General features: G+C 37.0%; 1 protein-coding gene across 2 annotated transcripts in view; it reads left to right on the plus strand.

Annotated features, from left to right (window-relative positions):
• Positions 1 to 16552, plus strand: part of FIG4 (FIG4 phosphoinositide 5-phosphatase) — a 51806-nt gene extending 35254 nt beyond the window's left edge. For both annotated transcript variants that reach the window (XM_058836952.1, XM_058836953.1), the window contains 5 exons: positions 41 to 124; positions 4072 to 4267; positions 7106 to 7188; positions 10178 to 10267; positions 15787 to 16552. In XM_058836952.1, coding sequence (XP_058692935.1) covers positions 41 to 124; positions 4072 to 4267; positions 7106 to 7188; positions 10178 to 10267; positions 15787 to 15964 — 631 coding nt within the window. In that variant the 3' untranslated portion in view covers positions 15965 to 16552. The remainder of the gene's footprint in view (positions 1 to 40; positions 125 to 4071; positions 4268 to 7105; positions 7189 to 10177; positions 10268 to 15786) is intronic.
• The last annotated feature ends 5463 nt before the right edge of the window (positions 16553 to 22015 follow it).

Below are 22015 nucleotides of genomic sequence, written 5' to 3' on the forward strand. Positions count from 1 at the left end.
CACTTTGTTCATGGATACCTTTTCTTTTCTACTTTGGCAGAGATTTTATGCCTAAGAATGTGGGAATTGATCCAAGTCCGTTTACTGTTCGTAAACCTGATGAAACTGGAAAATCTGTGTTGGGGTAAGTCTGAAGTCAGAAATTTTGTTCTGGTTAAACAGTAATGAAATTGTAATGAAAATATATAAACTCCTATGAGTGTGTTTGTGAAGCATATTCTGTGTTACATGGGAAATAAAAAATTCATTGGAGTTATACTGCAGAAGTGCACACTTTGAAAATCACACCTAATCTGAGATTTTTATTTGATACTAGGAATTTTGATTCAACTTGTTTAATATTTTCTGTTTTCTCTCATTCCTCCATGTCGTGGTTTTAAAGCAGTAACTAAAAAAATTACTTATTTTTTGCTGTGAGATATGGATTAGAACAAGAGCAAAACAGGCTTAAAACTTAAAAGGAATAAAGAAAGTTTATTAACAAAACTACAAGAATAAAAACACCAAAATAAACTTCCAGAATACTCTTTTATCCCCCACTACCTGACCATTCTTTTGTATACGTGACAACGTAGAGACAAAAGACTTTAAAACTTTAGTGGTTAAAACAGTCTCAATTCTTACTACAGTCTTTTCATCAGTCTTTGTAGAGAAACAGAAGTCTCTTTTTGCTAATCTATGGAGTTTCTCACGAGAAAACTATTGCTGTTATAGTTTTCTATTTTTCTAATGCCAGCTGTCCAGAACTGCTGTTATCAGAGCTCACTCCTCCCATTTCACATCACTCTGAGGTGTGTTATGGGCCATGAGTCTAGGGATGGCATTTTAAGGATGAGTTATTCAAAGGCAAAAGTCTTCTTCATCTGTCTCTGTGAGCTTCCTTGGAAACAGTTTCCTCATTGCCCTCAAGGCTTCAAATCTTCGCTTCACTCTGTTCCAGCACCTCACTGTATCACAATTACTCTTTCTTTTGCTCGAAATCCACACTTTGAACACTCTATTCTTCCCAATATACTCTGTCATGAATTAAAGGAGTCTTTTCAAAACACTATTGTCCATCTCCATAGCTTTAACAGAAAAGTATTTCAGCTTATAAAGCATTTCCTTATTCTCTCTTCCCCATTTAAAACTTAACTCTTTTCTTCACTGTTTTTGGTGGTTTTATGATGTCTTCTTCATGTTGATTGTCTCTCTCTCCGTCTTTCTGGGAAAAAGGAGTAATCTGTACGTTTTATTCAAGTAGTAAAAGAATGAAAGCCTTAGAAAAGCTGCAAGAGTTCATGGTGTCAGGTTTCAGTCCAGCAGCAGAAACTGAAAACCAAGCCAGGCCGGCCGGCTCCGTTTCTCCCCGCCTCCCACTTCGGCCTTGTCCGGCCTGGAGAGGGGGGAGGAGGCCAAGACAGAGCCTTGTTACCTTGTCAGAAGCTGGAAACACAAAGAGCACAAGAGTGCTCTGACTTTACATCTTAGAGAGGTGTTCACAGGTTGGTCTCACTTTTTAATGGTCAAAACTGCTGTTAATTCTTAGAAATGACTGATAATTAGTCAGGAGGAAAGACTCCCATCAGCCATCAGCAGCTTCAACTTCCTTAGCTCCCAAAACCACCTTAAAGGTAAAGCCACCCCTTGACACTCAAAGTGAAATTCATGAGAATATTTTATCAATAATATCCAGAAGTTATTAAAATTTAATAATCTCTTCATCCTTGTGGCAACTCTATTCTCTATTGGAGTTGACAGCAGTGCATATTTTCTTGTTGTCTTTAAAAAAAATTATAAATTTTTCATAAATGGTGCATATTCTGAAACAGCAATAAATGCCAATTTCAGCATAGCCTTTGATAAAATACGTTACTAAAATGTTTATGGATAAAATTATATAAAACAATCCAGCAACAGTTGCTGGGACGAATGAATGTTTCATTTAGCTGCTTTTTCATTCTGGACCTGCTTTGTTACTCTCTTTATTCCACTGCTGTGTCCCACAAGGGCTGTGTAGAATCTTCATAAATTCATTCTCTCTTTGGTAGCTCATATTAAGGAAACCTTTTGTCAGTAGCTACTGTGCTGTCACAACATTATAAGTTCCTCTGAAAACTTGCTGTTCTGTAAAACACTAGAACATTTGACTGTCTCATGTGTTCTGATCCTGAGGGTCTCATTGCCAATAAATGTTGAGAATAGACTGTGCTTATCACCAGTAAGACTTCATTTCATGCTACTGGTTCCCTGGGAATAAACAGGAAGACTGTTCAACTGTTGCACAGTTTATCTCTGCTAAGAATTTGAGTGTATGAGTATTTTGAGGATAAGCTTTATTCTTCCACTTTGGTAGAATGTCAGATTTTGGACAAATTTGTCTCTAGGTACTCCATTAAACAGTTGACCGTTATATAATTTTCTCAGGCACTTTTATTCTAGCTCATCACTGTAAATTTTAGGGATTGATGTGAGACAGAGAATCAGCTCCATCAAAGCCACATTCCAGGACTCCCTGCATATCACTTATAAGGCTTCCCCTTCATTGACTGTGTTGTAGTGTAAAACGTTGATTCACTCTTGCACCTCACCCACATTTAGCCTTGCAAAAGGTGGTACCTTTGACTTGATCATTTGGCATGATCTTTTGATCTAAGACATTTCTGAAGGAAATTTGGTGATCTCTTTTTGTGTGTGTAGATGTTCAGGTCCCAGACATGCTGATGTACTCAGCATCTTGGCTTTTCTTGTGACCTTCACCTCATCTAGAAAAGTAGGGAAAAATCCCTTTGCTTTCCCTAAAAAGAATGCTTATGTCTTCATAACTTCCTGTGAATTTCAGTCCAAGGAAGTGTCAGGTTCTTCCAAGTCAGAAATCAAGCTCTCTCGCAGTGCTGTTTTCCCCAAAGCATTTGTTCCAGCTCTAAGATTTCTTTTGATACAATAATGTCCTAGGGGGTGGGGTGTGCTCTCAGATCACAACCTTTGGAAGGACTCTCTTACATCTTTATACATGTTCCTTGAGCATTCAAAGCGTAGCTCATTCAGTTCAGGAATAAACTGCTGTGTGAGTTTCACTTCAAGAGGCGGCATCTGTAACAGTTGTGGTGTGCTCCACTAGGGCTCAAGTGATGCTGATGAGAGCACTAGACCTGCATCTCCAAATAGCATTTGCATCAATCTTTGTGCTCGTTTCACAGCCGCTAGCATGCTGCTGTCTTCCTTTAGAATAAGTCACACACTGTCAGTCAGTGATACATGGGACAGTCACGGCAGCAAGGAAGAGATGTTACTTCCCTATTTCCAGTGATAAATTGTCTATTCATTAGTTAATGTCTATTCATTAACTGCCTTCCCTGAAAGATTGTGACAGTGTCTGAGAGGAAATTACAACTAAATATTCTTCTGTGGCCAGTAGGAGAGGATGTAGAACACATAAGTCTGGTATGATTTCTCATGGGTGAAGTAATGTGTACCTTTCAGAGTGCATACAGGTACATCCTGTGTTAGCCTACTTACAGATGCTGTAAGTAGAGATGCTGTACCTTGAAGGTTTCTTATAAACAAGGCATCTCTTTATATTGACTAGAATTTCTTGAGTGAGAAATATACTGCATCAAGAAATGTTGCTGATTAAAGAATTAAATTGAGGGAAGAGGTATGGAAAATAAGGGGAAAAAAGTGACATTACTATTAAGATTTGGAACCATTATCGTTAAGATTAAGGAAGCTATTGGGCTGGATGTTGTTATTAATCAAAAAGTGAAACTTTTTCCAGGATCAAAACCAAAGATATTATGCCTCAATTATTTTTTATTCCTTTTTATTTATTCATTTGTGGGGAGGGATTTATGTAAAGAATCAGAGAACTGGTGGAGAAAAGCTGACAGAATCCTTTGGGCTTTCTTTAAGTGCTCTAGCATAAGAGATTGAAGAAAACAAATCAATCAGGGATTTTAAAAGATGAGCAAAAAGTTGCCCCAGAGGTTAAAACTTATTTCCCTGGAAAGATTGTAACCAAGATTAGGAATTTTAAATATTCATTGCTAAGATCTTGCTGATTTCATAAATACACACTGCCTTTCCTAATAGGAACAAAAATAATAGAGAAGAAACTGTGCTGCAGCGCAAAACAGCTGCTAGTGCTCCTCCACCCCCAAGTGAGGAAGCAGTGTCAAGTAGTTCTGAAGATGATTCTGGGACTGATAAAGAAGATGAGGGTGCTGTTTCTCAACGTTCAACTCCAGTAAAGGTGACTGATACAGGAGACAATACAAAAATCACAGAGGTAAGAAATTACTGTGTTAGGCAAGAAGGCTAAAACTTCACACTCCCTTAAAAATGCCTTATAGAACAGTCAGAAGTAAAGCACTGAGAAATATAGTGACAAAAGTCCCCACTGTAATTTTTTGGTGTAGACATTAGCATAACTGCAGCACAACTGCTTGTTAAGCTTTGCTGCTCTTTTTGTCACGTAATAGTGAAACACAAAGGCAAATAGCATGAAAAAAAGAAAACTACTGTCAGAAAGCTATGGCATTTGAAAGGTATTTGGGTCATTACATAATGTAAAGTCCACCTGTATGAGTGTGTTAATTCAGAGCAGTAACACATGTCTGATTATTGCCCGTTACCGTGCTCTGGCACACATCATTAGGTGTCCTTGGAGCATGCAAATGAGATTCCTTTTCTCTAGGGATGTACTAGATCTACCTCCTTAATCAACATTTAGTCCATAGGAGTCAATCTGGAGCAACCCCCTTTAAAGAGATGTAATATGAACCTGAGGTCCTGAGAACCACCTCTTGGAATTACAAAGTAATTCCTTTTAAACTATGCCACTTGCTTAGGTCGATTAACTGCAAATTAATGTTCATTCTGTCTAAATTTCAACCTAATTTATGTGAACACTTTTAAATTGCTGTCTCATGATTATGTGTCTGGCATTTTAAAAAACTTAACTAGCTTCAAAAATGTGCATGAAAATGTTACCACACAGGTCCTGTGCTATTATGGCTACTAAGGCTGCAGATAATGGCAGTGAATAAAATGGTGAAATAAATTGCATTTGCCCAGTCAGATGGAAAGAATGTATATTTTCAGTTGTGGGCTATTAATCTTTTTTTGCTAGCATAAGTCCCATTTTGTTGGAATCCCTTGGGTGCTAATTTAATGAAAATATGAGTTGTGTAAGGAATTGTGGAAGTATCTATTTTATTTGTTCATGTAATAGTTGTTCAAATTCTTTCTTGTAGATATCCATTTTGGATACCATTGAAAGTGTCTTAGCTAAAGGTTATGCTAATGTACACTATAGAAGTTTGGAAAATACGTTGTCTGGCGGGGTTGTTTTTTTTTAAAGTCACAGCTAATTAAAATTGTTATAGGATTGTGCATGTAATCGTTTCTGAAGAAAATTGGGTATTTATGACCTTAACATAAAAGGTAGTGCCTGATAGGCAACAGACAATTACACTGTCTTTTTTTTTTTTTTTTGCCACGATTCAAATTTTGATTCTGTTCAGTCTTTAGCCTAGGGTAGTGTGTTCTCAGATAATGGATTTTCAGCCTTCAATAGTGCAATAGTGTCTTCTTCCTACTCCAGTACAAGCACATTTATTTATTTGTGTTTATGCAAGGTATTATCAGAAAGTTTTCCATTATCTCTGAATAACAGAGTACCTGTTCTTCAGCAAATCAGATTGTTTCTATTTTTTAACAAAAATCCAAGTTGAAATTTTATTCTTGATTCCTACAATTGCATGGTGTTGCAGTCAGCAACCTCAGGATCTCGTCCAGGGAAGCAGCAGGATTCTGTGGACCAGCATGAAACACCAACAAGATGGGCTCCCGGTTCATGAAACCATTTATTCAGCATGAGAACACACTCAGGTCCAGAACAGAGAGCCCTGAACAGAGGCACAGCAGGGGTTTCTGAGGGACAGAACCCCTGAGGGTCTCCACCTTTGAGGGTGGAGTTCAGGGTCAGGGACCAGTAGAAGCACACCAAGGGAGAACCCCCCCCCCAGGGACTCAAACCCAATCAGAGCACCTGGGCCGCCCTTCACAAGGGGCTTGGGGTGGGACAATGTTAATCTCAATGTTGTCTCCCCTGAGGCACACTGCCACAGCACTGTTCATGTCACATTAGTTTTCCCCTCTTGTTTTGAACACACTTCAGCACTCAGACCTAAGACAACTTTTTTAGATTTTAAAAATGCTTAAATGAAAGGTTTATGTAAACACAAAGTATGATTTGAAATATTGAATTTCAATGGCTTAAAAATTGACTGAACTATTCTGAATTTTTAGTGATTATATGGAGAAATATATTCCAATTTATTATCACCTTTTCATGCATTAAATTTTAGTCATAATTTGCATTGTCAATTCATGCCATTCCTTATTATCTGGGGAACTCAAAAAGCTAGTTCCTTTCTGTTCACATTTCTGAGAAGTTAATAAAAGATGCATTTATACTTCTGGTCAGGACATACCTTTCTGAAATTCTTTGACTTGGAATCATTTTGAAATAAGGGAAAGCTGTCTTTATATTTGACTCACAGTCATATGTGGCTTGTCAGAAAACCCCCCTCAGTTTAGCACTGAATCACTAGACACAGTTGGTGAACTATTGAATGTGCATTGATTCCTTGTTATAGTTGACTGACATGATTGCATAATGTATAAAATAAAAATAGTTTTGTTCAACCTGAGGTTTGTAATTATTGCAGAATTGACAGCAGGAAATGTGAAAGCAAATGTGGGAGCATGTTCTGAACGAATATGATTTATTCTATATTAAGTTTCAACACAGAACAGAATTTAATAACTACACCATTATGTTCAATTAATATAATTTATTCTCCTAATACATTGTTTTAGCTGATGATATCTTTCAATAATTATTTCCTTGTTCAATAAATGTGTGCATTTATATTTCTAATAAATTATTTTCTTAAAAATATCTGTGTAAGCTAAGATTGCTGAGGATGTGAGAAACCTGTTTGGTTTTGTCTGCGCTTCTGAAATTATATTTCGTTTTGTAAGGAAGTTCTTTCTTAAGAGCAAACTTTCTTTAGATGTTGTTACAGTATTCTTAATCTGAATCTTTCTTATATTCCAGAATGTAGTGCAATCAACAAAAGATGTGTATGGAGTCAATCTTTCAGATATCCCTTCAGAAGATGATCTTGCAATATATGCAAGGTGAGATAAATTTCCAGTGGTAATCGGCAAAGGATAATTTGAGCTAGTTAAGTGCAGTTTGTCAAAGTGCTGCCTTTGATTAAACTAATTTAAAGGAGAAATTTGTCTATATATGCTATGTCTTTCAAAATGAGACTATTTTCAGCTGTCTGTGTCAATTCTGATTTCAGTGGAACCTATGCAGATGTCTCTGAATGCAAAATTTGGAGCTTAAATCAAATGAAAGATGCTTCAAAAGAAATAACTGTCACTTTAAATAATCCTAGCAATTAATAAGTAAATTTGTAGAAATTCCATATTCCATTGATAAGTAAATTCCACAGGAATGGTTCCATGATTGTAAGCTTTGTAACCTGTAGGGTTTGCATTTTTCAAGTGTTGAATTATTCCAATTCAAGTCAATCACAATGAAATAGCTTGTTTTGTAAAAACTCATATAAAACAATAGAAGTTGTCTTTTTGTTTAACATGATGTCATATAGGGGTCTAAGAAATCTACACCTCATCTCAGGAAAGTACTGTGTGTATATTGAAATGAATAGTTGTGAGACATGCATTGATATGGCCTTGTGTGCATTTATTTTTATTTTCTAATGTGTAATAGCAGTAGCTACCTTGTTATATTGGAAACCTTTTCATTTTTTAAGGGAAATTTTAATTCACTGTGATATCTGATTTGATGATATGTGGTGTTTCATCCTGACTTAGTTCTTTAATCCACTCAAAGCATTTTTTCTTTTTATTTAAAATTATTTTTATCTTACCTTTTCTTTGGGTGAAGCTATTTCTCTTGCACTCTTCTGTTCTTTAAAATTCCCATTTCTACCTATTTCCTACAAGCTGAGTCGTTTGAAGATACTACACTTGAATAGGGTAAAGGAGGATGGTTTCTCATTATATCTGAAATTTTTACCTTCATCTATGCCTCTACCTTTTCTTTTTTTTTTTTTAACTCTGGAAGATGGATGCAAATTTGACAACTATCCTTTGATACAGCAGGTAGTTATTGTGGTTCTGAAAATGGCCAAATGTAAGGTGGTGTCTACTGTGAGTCTCTCTGTGCAGATGAACAACTCTGTTTTAACATCCAGAACTGCAGCTGCTTCCAATTTCATAATTTCTTCGGGCTGGACTAATGTTCAATCTATTGTTAATATAAAACTGTAAGCACCTTGGAGGCTTTGAAGCTCCCTATTCATATCCTTTTTAAGAAAAAGCCATAATAAACCTTTCATTTCCTTCGAGCAATGCAGGTTTTAAAAATAGAAAAAATTACAAATTCTTTATCTCTTTTAGCTAACAAGACATAGTGCTATTTCTGGTCTGGTGTGCTGATTTATGTAATAAAGGATGTCAGTAAAATCTATACTTTCTGAAATGTACATTGCTTGAGAATAGCAGCAATTTCTTTCACAGTATGATTACAGTTCTCACATCAAGCCTTTTTCTGTTACTGTAATAAGGGAAATGAAGATGTAAGATCCTGACTCCACATGACATTGCTGGACATGTTACATGTTTTTTCCTTATTAGGATTAGGATTAGAGTCTCACAGATTCAAAGTACTTCAGGTTAAGTTGCTTTATATCAACTGATCTATATTAACCCTATTTGCAAATGCAAATTAAAAGTAGTTTGGATCCATTCAGCCTGTTTTCACTGATGGCTGAGATAATTCTCATCAAAACAGAAATCACAGAAGCCCAGGTTGGTTGAATTTGGAAGGGACAGGAAGTCCCTCAAATAATTTGAGGATGTATGCTGCAGATCAACTGTGTGTGGTATCTTCCTAACGTTGGGAAACTTGCTTGTGTGCATTTAGGTCTTGTAACTTTCAAAATATTGAGTAATTTGAAACACTGAATTAAAATACTAATGCAATTGGTTTGCCTTTGAATTTTTTTAAGTTGGTTTCAATAGCAGGCTCCTGCACTAGATGATCTTAATTATCTTGATTGCCATGTGAAATTCTCTTATTTAGTAATGAAAGTATTTATTCCTTTTATGGTCAAAGTGATGTTGCTTGTCCCTGAGGCTTTTGTTTCTACCAAAACATAGAATCTGAATGGAGTGGAAAGAAAAGCTACAATAAATTGTTTAGGAACATGTTGTTCATTTGACTTCTGTACACTCGTTCCTGCAATTGGTTTTGCACTGGTAATAGTTGCTTGTTAAAATGTAGTAAATATTCCTGAACTAGACCAGTAAGACTTCTTAAGCTAGATGGAAATTCACTGTTAAGAAAAACACTCTGCCTCAGAAAATTAAACTAGTAAATCGCAACGGGCATTTGCTTGTCTTCTCAGTGGCACAGCTGTGTTGGAGAGTGAACAAATTGAGTGCAAAATAGCTACATATATTTACATTTGAAACCTTCTGACTTTTCCTTCTATTCTGAGTGACTAAGATTAGTGCTAAACTGCTTTTCAGATTTTTTCCACTTCATTGCCAAGAAAAAAAAGCCATGACAGTATTTTCCATTGGCAGTGTCTTCCAGCAAATATTTGGAGATGGAGAAATTGTCCCAAAAGGTTGTGTTTGTAAATAAGTGATCTGGACTAACAGCATTTCAGATGAATAAACTAGATTGAATTCAGCAGAGGACTAACTTAAATCTGAAACTTGAGAGACTTTGTGTCTGATTTTTCCATAGGCTGTTCCTCTGACTGATTTCTTTGAGAAGGACATAGGAAATTGACTGTAGAGGGCTGTCTGTTTCTTAGGAGAAGCTTGTTTCTTCCCGTGACATACTAGGTGACACAAATGGATAAGCAAATCATTTTTCAAAGGAGTTTCTGAGTTCATGCATGCACCCTCTATGAACTTTTAAAAATCTCTCTTGTTCACCAGACAAGTACATCATGATCAGTGACTTACACAGCATGACTCAAAATCTCATCTCTTAGTGTCATTTTCTTTTGCTTGATGATTTTTGGGGGATAGTTCCTTTATTTCTTAGATTTATTCTTCAATCTACTGCTTTTCACAGGTTTGTTCAGCTGGGACAGAGCCAGCATAAACAAGACAAGGGCAGCCAGCAATTTTGTTCAAAACACCTCTTGGATAAAGTCATAAATTTGTAAGTATTCTTTTTCTTTTTCCCTTTAGCTTGATTTTGCTTATGTCATTAGATATGAAAAGTGATCAGGTAAATTTGATGTTAAATTGCTTGAGAGTCACACTTTCATTTTCTTTACTGCATAAGGGGATTCAATGCATAACATGAAGAACTGTCTTTTTGAGGGTTTGGTTTTTGTTTCTATTATTTTGGGGAGTCTTGTTTTTTGTTTTGTTTTTTAGTCTTTGTAGTATCATGGGGGTTGTATTCAAAAGTATTAGCAATCCTGAATTAACACGAAGTGCTGAATCTACTGAGTTTAGAGGGAAATTTATTCTTGCATGTTCTTCACTAAAAAATGTTCAAAGCTGCAACTGAATCTTCTTAGTACAACTGTATAAAAAGAGTTTTGCTATTAAAACAATAATAGCAAATAGATAATTTGCTATTATCCAAATGTCATACTAATATTGAATCAGGTCTTACAATTTAGATGATCAAGTACAACTTTCCCAGTTGACATCTTCCTGTGCTGCAGACAGCTTAAAATTTCACTAAGGCAAAGCAGGATTTTATTTACTTCTGTTACTGGGGGTACACGATCCTTTATCCAACAGCATGGCTACTTCTTAGAACTGCCAAAACTTTTCTGAAATCCATTGATTTACAGAAGCCCCAACTTTGTTTCCTGCACTGCCTCTTGTCCACCCCTCTGTGCTGGTGAAGTGAGGAAGCCTTGAACATAGCATTTATACCTAAGCAGGGAGAGAGAGTGGGTGAGTCTCAGTTGGGCTAAGAAAGAATGACATGAAACAGACGCAATGCTGTGTGAGAGACAGTACTGTCTGATAGCAGTGTTTATTCACTTGGTATTAGCTACAATGAAAGTGGTAATACCACATTTGTAGGTAAATGAGCCCATAGTTTTATAATAAAACATGCCTAATGGGCATGAAAGTAGTAAAATAGATTGGAAAACTGTGAAACTGTTTTTCAATATGAGGGAGCAAGCCTGAATGTTTTAAATTGACATGTTTATTAATAAAATATTTTGTAAGAAGAATATTTTTTCTATGAATGAAGGCAATTTCTTTTTTGTAATTGTGGAATCTCCCAGCATGTAAGACAGTGTAGGAGATAATAATTCCTTTCTTATCCCTTTAAATATAATTTTTTTTTCCCCAATGCTGAGCGTCTGTAAAATGAAGATATTAAAGAGAGTCCCTACACAGAATTCTGGTGGTTTTGGAATAGTCAGATGTTAATTTTTCTCTTTTCCCAAGTGTAATTTCCATGTGTTTCTGAATAGTAGAAGTGTAAAAGTCATAGGGCACACAAATCTGTGCCTGCTGTTACTCCTCCTGTTGAAGTCATGTAGATCATCTCTCTTGCCACTTCTAACAAACATGTTCCTCTGTGCAGATCAGAGAGGAAACAGGGTATCTTAGAGCTGATAATTTCTTTTTTATTACAGTATATCCCCTGACAGCTTAAAAATTTTCTTTGGGTTTTATTCTGTTACTTTTTAAAAATGTTTAAATACTGTTTGGATGGTGACAGATTGTTCTTTTAGTTAAAGTCATAAATGTAGCCATTCTTAAAAGGCATGTTGTTCAACTCTGAAACAAGGAAGCTTTTTTTAACTGAGTTTAAATTACAGCTGTGAATCAGGAATTTCCTTGGAGAATACTAACATTTTAGAGATAAAATAGAATGAACATAAGTGTACTCAGGATTAGGGAGAGAGGGAGGGTTTTCAGTAACAGCAGCTGAGGCACAGCTTGTGCCTGTTTCTCAAGGAGCTCTTGAAGAAATTGAGAAATTATACTAATTTTTATTAATTTGATGTTAGATGCCTTTTAAATTGAAAAAAAAAAATCAGACAAATTTAATTCTCCAGTGGTTGCTTCATATATGATACAAATGCACTCAATCTAGTTCTTTTCGTAGTAAAATTAAACACTCAGTCTAAAACTTTGGTTTCATATGAGCAGTGAGATATAATTTAGGCTTAGGTTAGTTGTCTTTTCCACGCTTCTCAAAAAAATCTTTTTTAATAACCCCACATTTCACAATTTTAAACACTTGACCATTTTGATCAAATACATGAAGCTGCTACAAAAGAAGAACTATTTCTTATTTTTATAATATCTCTGCAGTGATATTGACAAATTCAAATACGAATTGTATAAATACTGAAGAGAAGGTTCTGGCTTAAATTTAGGAACTGTAAGTATAGACTAGAAATAAAATATAGGGACTTGAACAGGGACCAAAGTGATGCAGTGAAATAATAGTGAGGCTGAGTGGAGGATCTGGAAGGATATTGAAATTCTTCTTTTTGTTCTTAGAAATTCCATGAAGGAAAAAAATGATGGAATTTTAGTTAGAGCTAAATAGAGCTAAACAGAGCTGGACCACTTTTAGCACAATCTATTATTATGTGAATGAAGAGAGACTCTAAGTACTATAGTGTAATTACTGTTGGCTGACACACTGCACCTGTTCCTAATTCCCTAATTCCCTAGTGTTCATTTTGGTATGATGTAAATAATACTGTTGTAAAAATACACTCTCAAAACCTTTTCAAATGTGTTTCATACATTTATCTAGGAGTACAAGAAACTTTATTCCCTTCCTGAAAAGGGAATTGAGTGTTTTGGTTCCCTGTAGCAAAAAAAGAAGAGTGTGAGCATGCTTAAACATCCTTATACCAAAGTGTGGCTGGTGCCTACATTAGCATCTGAGCTGTTTTCAGTGCCTCTGCTTCAGGTCAGGTCCTAGAATGCTTTGGGTTGGAAGGACTCTTAAACAGCATCCAGTTCCAACCCCCTGGTTGGAGACTGGGCAGAGACACTTTCCACTAGACCAGGTTGCTCAAAGTCCCCTCCAGCCTGGCCTTGCCAGGGATGGGGCAAACACAATTTCTCTGGATGACCTGTTCCAGTGCCTTGCTGCCCTCACAGTGAAGGATATCCTTCTACTGCCTAAGTTAAAGCTGTCTTCTTTCAGCTCAAAGCTATCCCCCTTTGTCCCATCACTTCATGCACTGGAAGGTGCTCTAAGGTCTCCCTGGAGCTGCCTTGTCTCTGTGCTGAACAGCCCCAACTCTGTCAGCCTGTCTTTGTAGGGGAGGTACTCTAGCCCTCTGATCATCCACATGGATATTTGCTTAGGATTCAAGCAAGGTGAAGAAATACATTTTGTTTACTTTTTAGATATACTTCAGAGACTTGAGGAGAGCTAATCAGTGTTGAAACAAATGCAGTGGCTTCCTGGTGACTGCTGTGTCTGAGAGCTAATCCATATCACCATGCACTTTTCTTTGGAAGTATGGAACATCCTCATTATAAGTGAAGGTTTTAACTGTGTCTTTTACTGTAGAAACATTGATACTCTTGGTGAAACCGTAACACCAGGAAGCCTACTCACAAATGGGATGAAAATAATGAAAATGGCGTGTCAAGGGTGCTGTCTATCATGACATAAAGTTTATGTTCCTATCTATGTAATTTTCACTGGGAGGCCATAAAGCTACAGGTCTCTAGGGAAACCTGATAGCCAAGTCATAAATAACATGCTCTCCTTCATGACTATTGTAAGATATTAAACTTATTAAGTAGAATAGATTTTTACATGAATTTGTTAGAGAAATGACTTTTAATTAAATGACTGGATAATACAAGCACTCTACAAATAGTTACAGCTTAACACGGGGTTATTAATCAAAGTTGGCATGCATGAACATGCAGTTCTTTCAATATATTTTTATCATGTTGATGCAAGTAGGAGGAAAATTGAGATTCAGTTATTAAATGCACAAAATTAAATGCACTTTGCTGCCCAGCTTCCATTGTACCTAAGGAAAGGATTTTTGAGTCATTAGTGCTTCAGAAATGTCTTATCTTTAGAAACCAATCAATAGAGAAGGCATCAATTTAGTGCTCTGTTTTGCTCTTTTACTTAATTCTCCACTTGCTAGTGGACCAAACAGACTAGTTATATTTGAGTAAGTGACATCTTTTGTTGTTAGATGGTGACATTAATAAGTTAGTACAGTGTGCTAGTGTCAAATGCCATTGCTAGAGTCTCAGCTTGGATGGTTTACGCTGATTAAGTAAGTACTGCAGGAACTATGGATGTTTTGAAAAGCAATCTACTTTTAAAGCATCTAGACTAATGTTTTTACCAGTTCTGAGAACAATTACCTTAAATAAACTAGAAGTGATAATGAGAAGAAACTCTCACATTGTTGAGAAAAAAATAAATAAAAATGTTTTAGAGTATGCAGCCAATCTCTGTGGATGACCAGTGATTTTATTGTCTCAAGTTCAATAGTATACTTTTATAAGTAATTCTGTCATTGCTGTCAAAGAGTAATCAACTGACTGTATGGCTACACAAAGTTGAAATATAAAATGAAAAAGTATTACTTTAATTTGGAAACCTTTTTGGTTTATATACTCTATTCCAGTTGTAGTGAAATATTAGGCACAGTCTATCCTACATGACACACTGCAGTAAGACTAATGAACTGTCACATGATGCAACATCCAAAATACAATATATTTTATTAAAATAAAAGGTTGAAAAATGAGGATTTTGCAAAAAAGAGGTTTTGGTCATTATAATGGAGCTCCTCATTTAGAAACAGTGTCAAATATTAGTTTGTGCCCATAATGCAAGTAGAAGTTTATTGAGGAATTTTATTTATAGGGGGGTTTCCCTTTGCTTAAGTGTTCCAGTTCTTACTTGTTTTTTTACCTTCAAAAGAGGAAATTCTACACATAAAAATAACTTTTTGTATCCTGAAAAGCACACAGGTAGTGAGTCATGACTGTGGCTTCTGTAGAATATGGCAATGATACTAATATCTGAATCTTCATTGCATTTGGGCTGGTTGATGTTTGCTTTATGAAATAGTGAGTTTTGACAGTAAGTTGCCACTTTTCTTTCTTAACTGAGAAGTTTTGAGCCCAAAAATATGTGTACATTAGGATTCAAGTATGGTATTTGTTGAATGAAGGTTTAAAAAATATTTTCATAAGAATATCTGAGTGCTGTTGCTTATAATAAATTGTCTGTTTCCTGATAATTAGATGGAAATTTCTTACCTAATTAACCCTTTCTCTGTGTTGGCTCAGAGTATAATCACTTGTTATAATTGTTACTAAGTGGATAGCTCCATGAAGTCTTTCTTTTATCTGCTATAGTGCATGGCACAGATCTACTTTAGCTGGGATACTTACTGACCGTAGCAGATCTGATGAAGGATGAAGAAATGAGGGCAGGGCAAAGGGAAGTGAGAAGGTATTCTGTAATGGGATTAATGACAACTTACCTAATTACCCTACTTGGAAAGCTGGGTCTTATCAGGTCTGCAGTAGTGATAAAAATCTAGGTAAATGAATTATCTACTGGGAACTTGCCCTCTCATTGACTCTCCTGTGTATTTCAAGGAAAAGAAATAATCCTCTCTCTCTCTGTGGAAAATTTTTACCTAAAGCTTCAAATATTCTGTATGTTTGGTTTTCTTCCAGAATACCCATCTCCTCCTTTTCTCAAGACAATATTTATGAAGTCCAGCCTCCAAGAGCTGATAGGAAATCAATAGAGATTTTCCATGCACACATTCAGGCTGGAAGAGGAAACATGCAGCTTCTGGGAAGAGATGATTTCCTCATGTACAGAGAGTACATTCGAAACAGATACATGTAAATCCAAGCTGGATTCTCCTGCCAAATCTACTGTACTGATAAGTCCCAAAAATAATTTTAGAAAGGAAATCTAGTTTTGTTCTTTTGCAGTAATGAATTTATTACTAACTTTTCTATTTATTATTCTTTACTGTTATCCATTTATTGTATTGTTCTTTAGGGGAAAAGGTGGTTTAATATCTGATTTAAAAAGTTATTTAATATCTTTTTAGCTGAAAGTGTATCCTAAGAGACTAAGTGAATAATCAGACCTGCCAGAGCTACTAGAGAGTATGTAGCTATTTGTGGTAAAGAAAATATGGCATCTTTAGTTTTTTTATGTTAATTTCTTACATTGTTATGTTTGATAATAAAACTGAAGTGATTTGTACACAAGAATCAGAAGAGAATAGTTTTCTTCCCCTTTCTTTCATGATAGAAAACAATCTTCTTTTACAGCAGAATATTTTCTGATATTTCTTGAGGTTTTTAGAAAAGTGAGTGCTAGAATGACTGCTTGCAAATTTCTGCCTTTTTAAGCAAAAGTGAAAAATATGTGACATGTCAAAATCAAAATTTGCATCAACACTAATAAACTTTGTAACCCTAATATGTGTCAAAACTAATCTCACTGGTGCTGGTAGCTACAGAATGTGTACCACATGCTGCAGGGTGAAGATGGCTTGTGGCTAATTACCACAGGTTTCTAGTAGGAGTCTGAGGAGAACCCCATAACAACTGCATCTGCAAATGAGGGAATGCTCTTCACATTACTGGCTTTGGACACCTAGAGAGTGCCAAACCATCCTGTCATTTTTCTTTATGGCAGGCATTATCCTTTTGAAGCATACTCTTCCCATCCCTGTGTTTGTGCTCCTGTGAGGTGCCTTGGAGTTGAAGCCTAGAGTCTCTGGGGAAAGTGGTGTTGGTAAGTGACCTGATCAGCTGGAGTGGTCATGGAAGAGCAAGCAGTAGTTGGGTTAGGCAAGACTGCATATCATGTCTTTTGATTGCTAAGAGGTAAAGAGGCAGCAGGTGTCTAAACAGGTTCTTTTGGGCTTTTGAGTAAAACATTTTCAAATTAAAAAAAAAGAAATAAGGAAGGGAGGAGTCCTACTATTTGCAATTGCAAGCTAAAATTCCAAACACTTTGTAGCCCTTTACCTTGAAGAATACTGACAGTATCAGCAGCACTACTGACGAAAAACATTTTCTTCCACAAGCTTGTACAGACCATCTTTCAGAATTTTCTGGAATAGCAGAATAACTGTTTTAGGGATGCAGCCAACTGCATGTAACAGATATAGAGAAAATGTTTGTGTTCATAGTAAATTCCTTTTCAGGCAGCTACTGTAGATTTGTGGCTGCTCGTTGCAAACATGTTTGCATATATTTTAATATTTTATGCAGTAAATTGCACCTCTGTTAGTAATTTAATATAAGAAAAGATGCAGTGGGTAAAGGGAAGAAAGGTTTCATGTGATACAAGTTTGTGTGTCTCAGGGAAAGACTTGCATACAGTCAATGAGAACACTGTACCTCGTAGAAGCATTTTGGTGTTCATTCTTTTTTCATAATTGTTTTGAGCCAAATGGTTGTATTTTAGGAGATGCAAGAATTAATTGTCACTTTAGATTACTTCATTGCAATTGTTAATGGTTTTTTCCTCAGGAAAAATAAACCTATACTGAATTCTTTTGCCCAATATGAAAATAATTAGAAGGAATAAATACTTGCTTTGAAAAAATGTAGAGCTGGAGTTTGTGTCTTAATGAGACAAGTGCACACTTTCCTTACTGCACTTAAACTATTGCAAGGAATGTTTTCTAGACTTATCACAGACCTTACTTTTGTTGTTGATAGGTACTGGTAATTCATAAAAGTTACCCTTGAAAGTGTACCACTTACCCACAGGTAAGTCAAAAGATAATACTCCCTTTTCAGTGACTAATGATGTTGCAAAATTTAGGGATAGTAATAATTGTACAGCTCTAGGAGAAAATACTTTCAGCCCTCAGCAGTTTGGACACTCCTCAAAGAAGAGGATTAAAGGAGGTTGGTTTACAGTTCTGAGAGCTGAATGACACCTCAGCGGTGGCTTGTGTGATCTACCATCAGTGTACTCTTAGCAGCTGTTCGGAATGCTTCAGGGTGCCAATGTCAACTTTCAATAGGCTTATTTAAAGAAAAAAAAAGGTCAATGCACAAAGCAAGGCTCCCAGCTTAACCCTGAGTAAACTCAACAGTCTGAGCAGACCTGCTGCCTAATGCACATAAATGATTATTTAAAATAGAAATACACTCAATCACCCATCTAACAAGTTCAGCTGGATGAAGGACTCCCAAGGTGCTGCCTCTGCATCCACCTACTTTATCCCATTCTTGTGATAATAAGGTTCAGTTCTCAAGAGTGTTAGAAGTTCTCAATAGATGCATATATTTCCCTTACAGAAGCAGAAGAAAAAGTGTGTAAAATAAGAATAATCATGAAGAGTGAGCTATGTTGGCTCTGAAGAGTAACATTGTACTCTGTTTCACTTCTAAGTGCTAATAAACACCTTTAAGCAAAAAAAGCTTAAAAAAAAAAAACAACAAGCACCTTTTTTTAGGACAAAAGAAATATTTGAGAAATATGTTGATTTTTCCTCCAAAATATATTTAGCTCATTTCAGTGTGCTTAAAGATTACATTGCAATACAGTTCCAAAATGTGCACCTAGAAAATGGTGACTTTGGGTTCTTTCCTGTGGAATCAGGAAGCACAAATGTCAAATTAAGACTGATTTGGTTATTTCTATGCCACTTCTGTGCCAATGGATTTTGATGCCAGTCCAAGAGTTAAGCTTTGTGTTGTGACTGTAGGAGCAGTTCTTTTCCACAATTTTCATTGGTAGTTTCCCCTCCTCCTGAGTCTTGTGTCCACTTGCAAAATCCACTGACTTTTTGTTCTCTTTGTCTCATTTTTCAGAGGGACTTGTCTGTGGTCCTGAAATAGGACCTTTCAGTGTTCACACAGCTGCCAGGGGGAAGAAGCAAAAGAGCTGTGCATAATTCTGGGGTGACACTTAGAGCAGCTCTTTGTTTTGTTACTGACTTTCTGAGATTTTTCCACATCATCCAGGAAGGTTCTCTTGCTTTCACAGACTTGAGCCAGCCGTCACTTTTATAGACTCCAAAGCACATGCTGTGTCAAATAGTCATGCTTTACAGTCAGAGGAAGTACCAGCTTCACTCAGGAGATCATTTCGTTCTCCACAGGGGTTTCACCCTGTCACTAATTATATGAACAAGTCCAGTTCACTGAGGGTAAAACTGAGGTATGTACACAGGAGTGTTCCATTTGCTGGCATAGTTTCAATCCAAGTGATTGCCTAGAGCCTGATAGGGAAAAATACAATGTGCTTGGCTTCCAAATGCCTCCCTCTGTCTTATATGTATTGAAAAACTTAATTAAAGTTGTTACTTTTGGTGGTGATTTAGAAGTAATGTGAAACTAGTGTGTAAAGTTACAAAATATTAATAATAAAAAGTCATACATTGAAATTACAAAAGTTGCAAATACTGATAATCAGGAGTCCCCTTCTGGAGTTCTTAAATCTACCTGCTACAAAAAAACCCTGTTGCAGCTGCTGATCTGTCTGCTGGAACCAAGCAAGAGAGTGCTGAGAAAAGGCATGAAAAACAATGTTTAGTGTTATTCTGTATTGTTCCTCCAGAAAGACATGCTCTTTGCATGACCCAAGGTTTGACTAGAACATTTATATTCCTTTTTATTTAATACATTCATCTTTATATCATAGAGAGATAGTGTAATCAAGGTAGGATTTGATATGAATCATTTCTGATGCTCCATTTGTATTTCCCCATTCCAGGTGAGTTGTGCTGCCAGCACTAAAGCCCAGTATGGTTTTCAGTCATTGCAATAGCCACCTCTCATTTCCAGAGAGATACAGATGTGGTGGGTCTCTTATTTCTCTTATTTTATATTCCCTAACAGCTCAAGTACTTTTTTTTTTTTTTTAATAGGGGTTATCTTTTGTTTATTTCCCTTATTTTTCTTCAGATTTTTTGGTACTGTTTGATTTTTTCCAGCATCTGTGGTTCAGTATCCTTTTTCTCACACATAACTGTGCCACAAGTTGTAGTTTTCCCACTATATCCATCTCCTCCTTTTGGAATTTTCATATATTGAAGTAAAACTCTCTAGTTCTAATCCACTGTCTTGCTTGTTTTATTACTGATGTATTCCAAGTTGCCATCAATGAGACAATGTAACTTTTCTTAACTTGTTTGATTTTCCACCTACTTCCCTGGAAATACAATGTGGATTATGTAAAGCGGAGAAAATAAAAGGAGAAACTAAAGAAAGTTATAAGATTTTGATTCTCAATCAAATTTGAACCTTGCATGGAGACATTCTCTGCAGGCCAGAACTCCCATAATAACTTCTCCCATAATAAAATTAAATACCCTGTGCCACTCTCTTCCTGGGTTTTCCCCAGATCAGACTATTGGATAATTGACTCAGATGCTTACAAGTCTAAGCTACAAATCCTGATGCTGGGTTAAAGATTCTACACTATGTTTTGAGGGATTTTTTTATTTTTCTCCTCCACAGCTTACAAGGGTATTTTGTAGGCTCATGAACTCCCTTTTTAACAAGAGAGGGACCACTCAGAAAACCTTTCCTAAGAGAGGCAGGATTTTAAGGAAGAGTTAGACCAGTTACCTGGTAGAAAATCCTTTTCCCCAGATGCTCTGGTAACCTTTCTACAGTAAGTCCTAAGGGAGGGTTTTAGGTATTTTTCCTTCTGGTCTCCCTTGTACCACATAACTCACAATCCTTTACAGTGGGCTTAGTACCAGGGGTGAGCAAGAGCTGAAATGCATCTCAGCGAGGCAAGGGGAAAGGAAAAGAGCAAATAAGGGAAGAGCTGAAGCCATCTGGGTGAAAAGAGAGGGTTGGACACCAGTGGGGTATATTTGAATAGGCAAGCTGATGCACAGGGAAGAGCAGATTGGCAGGGAGGCTGCAATTTAGTTGCTAGGAACTGCAGAAGAGCTGTGTACGGCACTCGCTCGCACGTTGTTGGCCGGGTGGGCAGGTTGAGGGTGCAGAGCCGGAGCTCACGGACTCCCAGAGCCCAGCTCAGTGTGTGAGCATGGCCCAACATGCTCAGGGACACGTGGAGCAACGGGCTTGAGCTGCTGGGGCAGGGAGGAGGCTGAGTCACAGCACGTGGAAAACAAGCAGCAAGCCTGCCATTGAGACACACCCCATATCCACATGAGCCCTGATGGGTGTCACAGCAGTCATTTGGAGGACACATGTGCAAAGCCTGATTTGAATTTCCAAAGGTCACATTTCTCATTCTCTGTGTACCAGGATTCTCATTAACAAGTGTCTCCAGCTGGCCCTGTGCAATGTCCTCAGGACATGCTGTTGTAACCAAGTCGTGCACACAGGGCTTCCCCCAAGGCTTCAGCCTCATCTCACTGCTCTCCACTTTGAGCATGTCATGGGAGATGGGGCTGTGTCCTGGACACACTACCTAGGGGATCAGATTTTGATCTAGCAGGCAGGTCCTGTTAAGTGTTGCATGAAACCTACAGAGCAGTTTTCTGGAGGTGTAGGTGTCGTCCCCCTTACCTGGTGGCAGTGGCATCAAAGCCAGGTAGGCAATAAACAGAGAGGGGGACTTCAAGAGGTGAGTCATATCTTGGGGGACAAGAAGCTACCCCTCTGCAGGAGTTTATTCTCCCCATTGTGGCTCCTTGGGGGAACATACACAAATGGCTTAGCCAAAACACCTGCACTTAAAAAACTAAAATTAGATTAGTCCCTTGGTAGCCTTTATAAACCTGGCAGAGCTATGAGATAAGTAAACAGCTATATTATAGGGTCCTTTACTAAAGAATTTTATGGCTTTAACCTCTGTCTCCAGACACAGCTAGGTACTCCTCTGGTACAGTACTTCTCTAAAATAAGGGCGTGTGCCACCTCAGGGCTACCCTGTGTTGTCAGGGGTAGATGGGACTTGTGATCTATCACCAGCCAGGCCAGAGAACAGGCT

The sequence above is a fragment of the Poecile atricapillus genome, chromosome 3 (genome assembly GCF_030490865.1).
Source record: "Poecile atricapillus isolate bPoeAtr1 chromosome 3, bPoeAtr1.hap1, whole genome shotgun sequence".
NCBI classification, from domain to species: Eukaryota; Metazoa; Chordata; class Aves; order Passeriformes; family Paridae; genus Poecile; species Poecile atricapillus.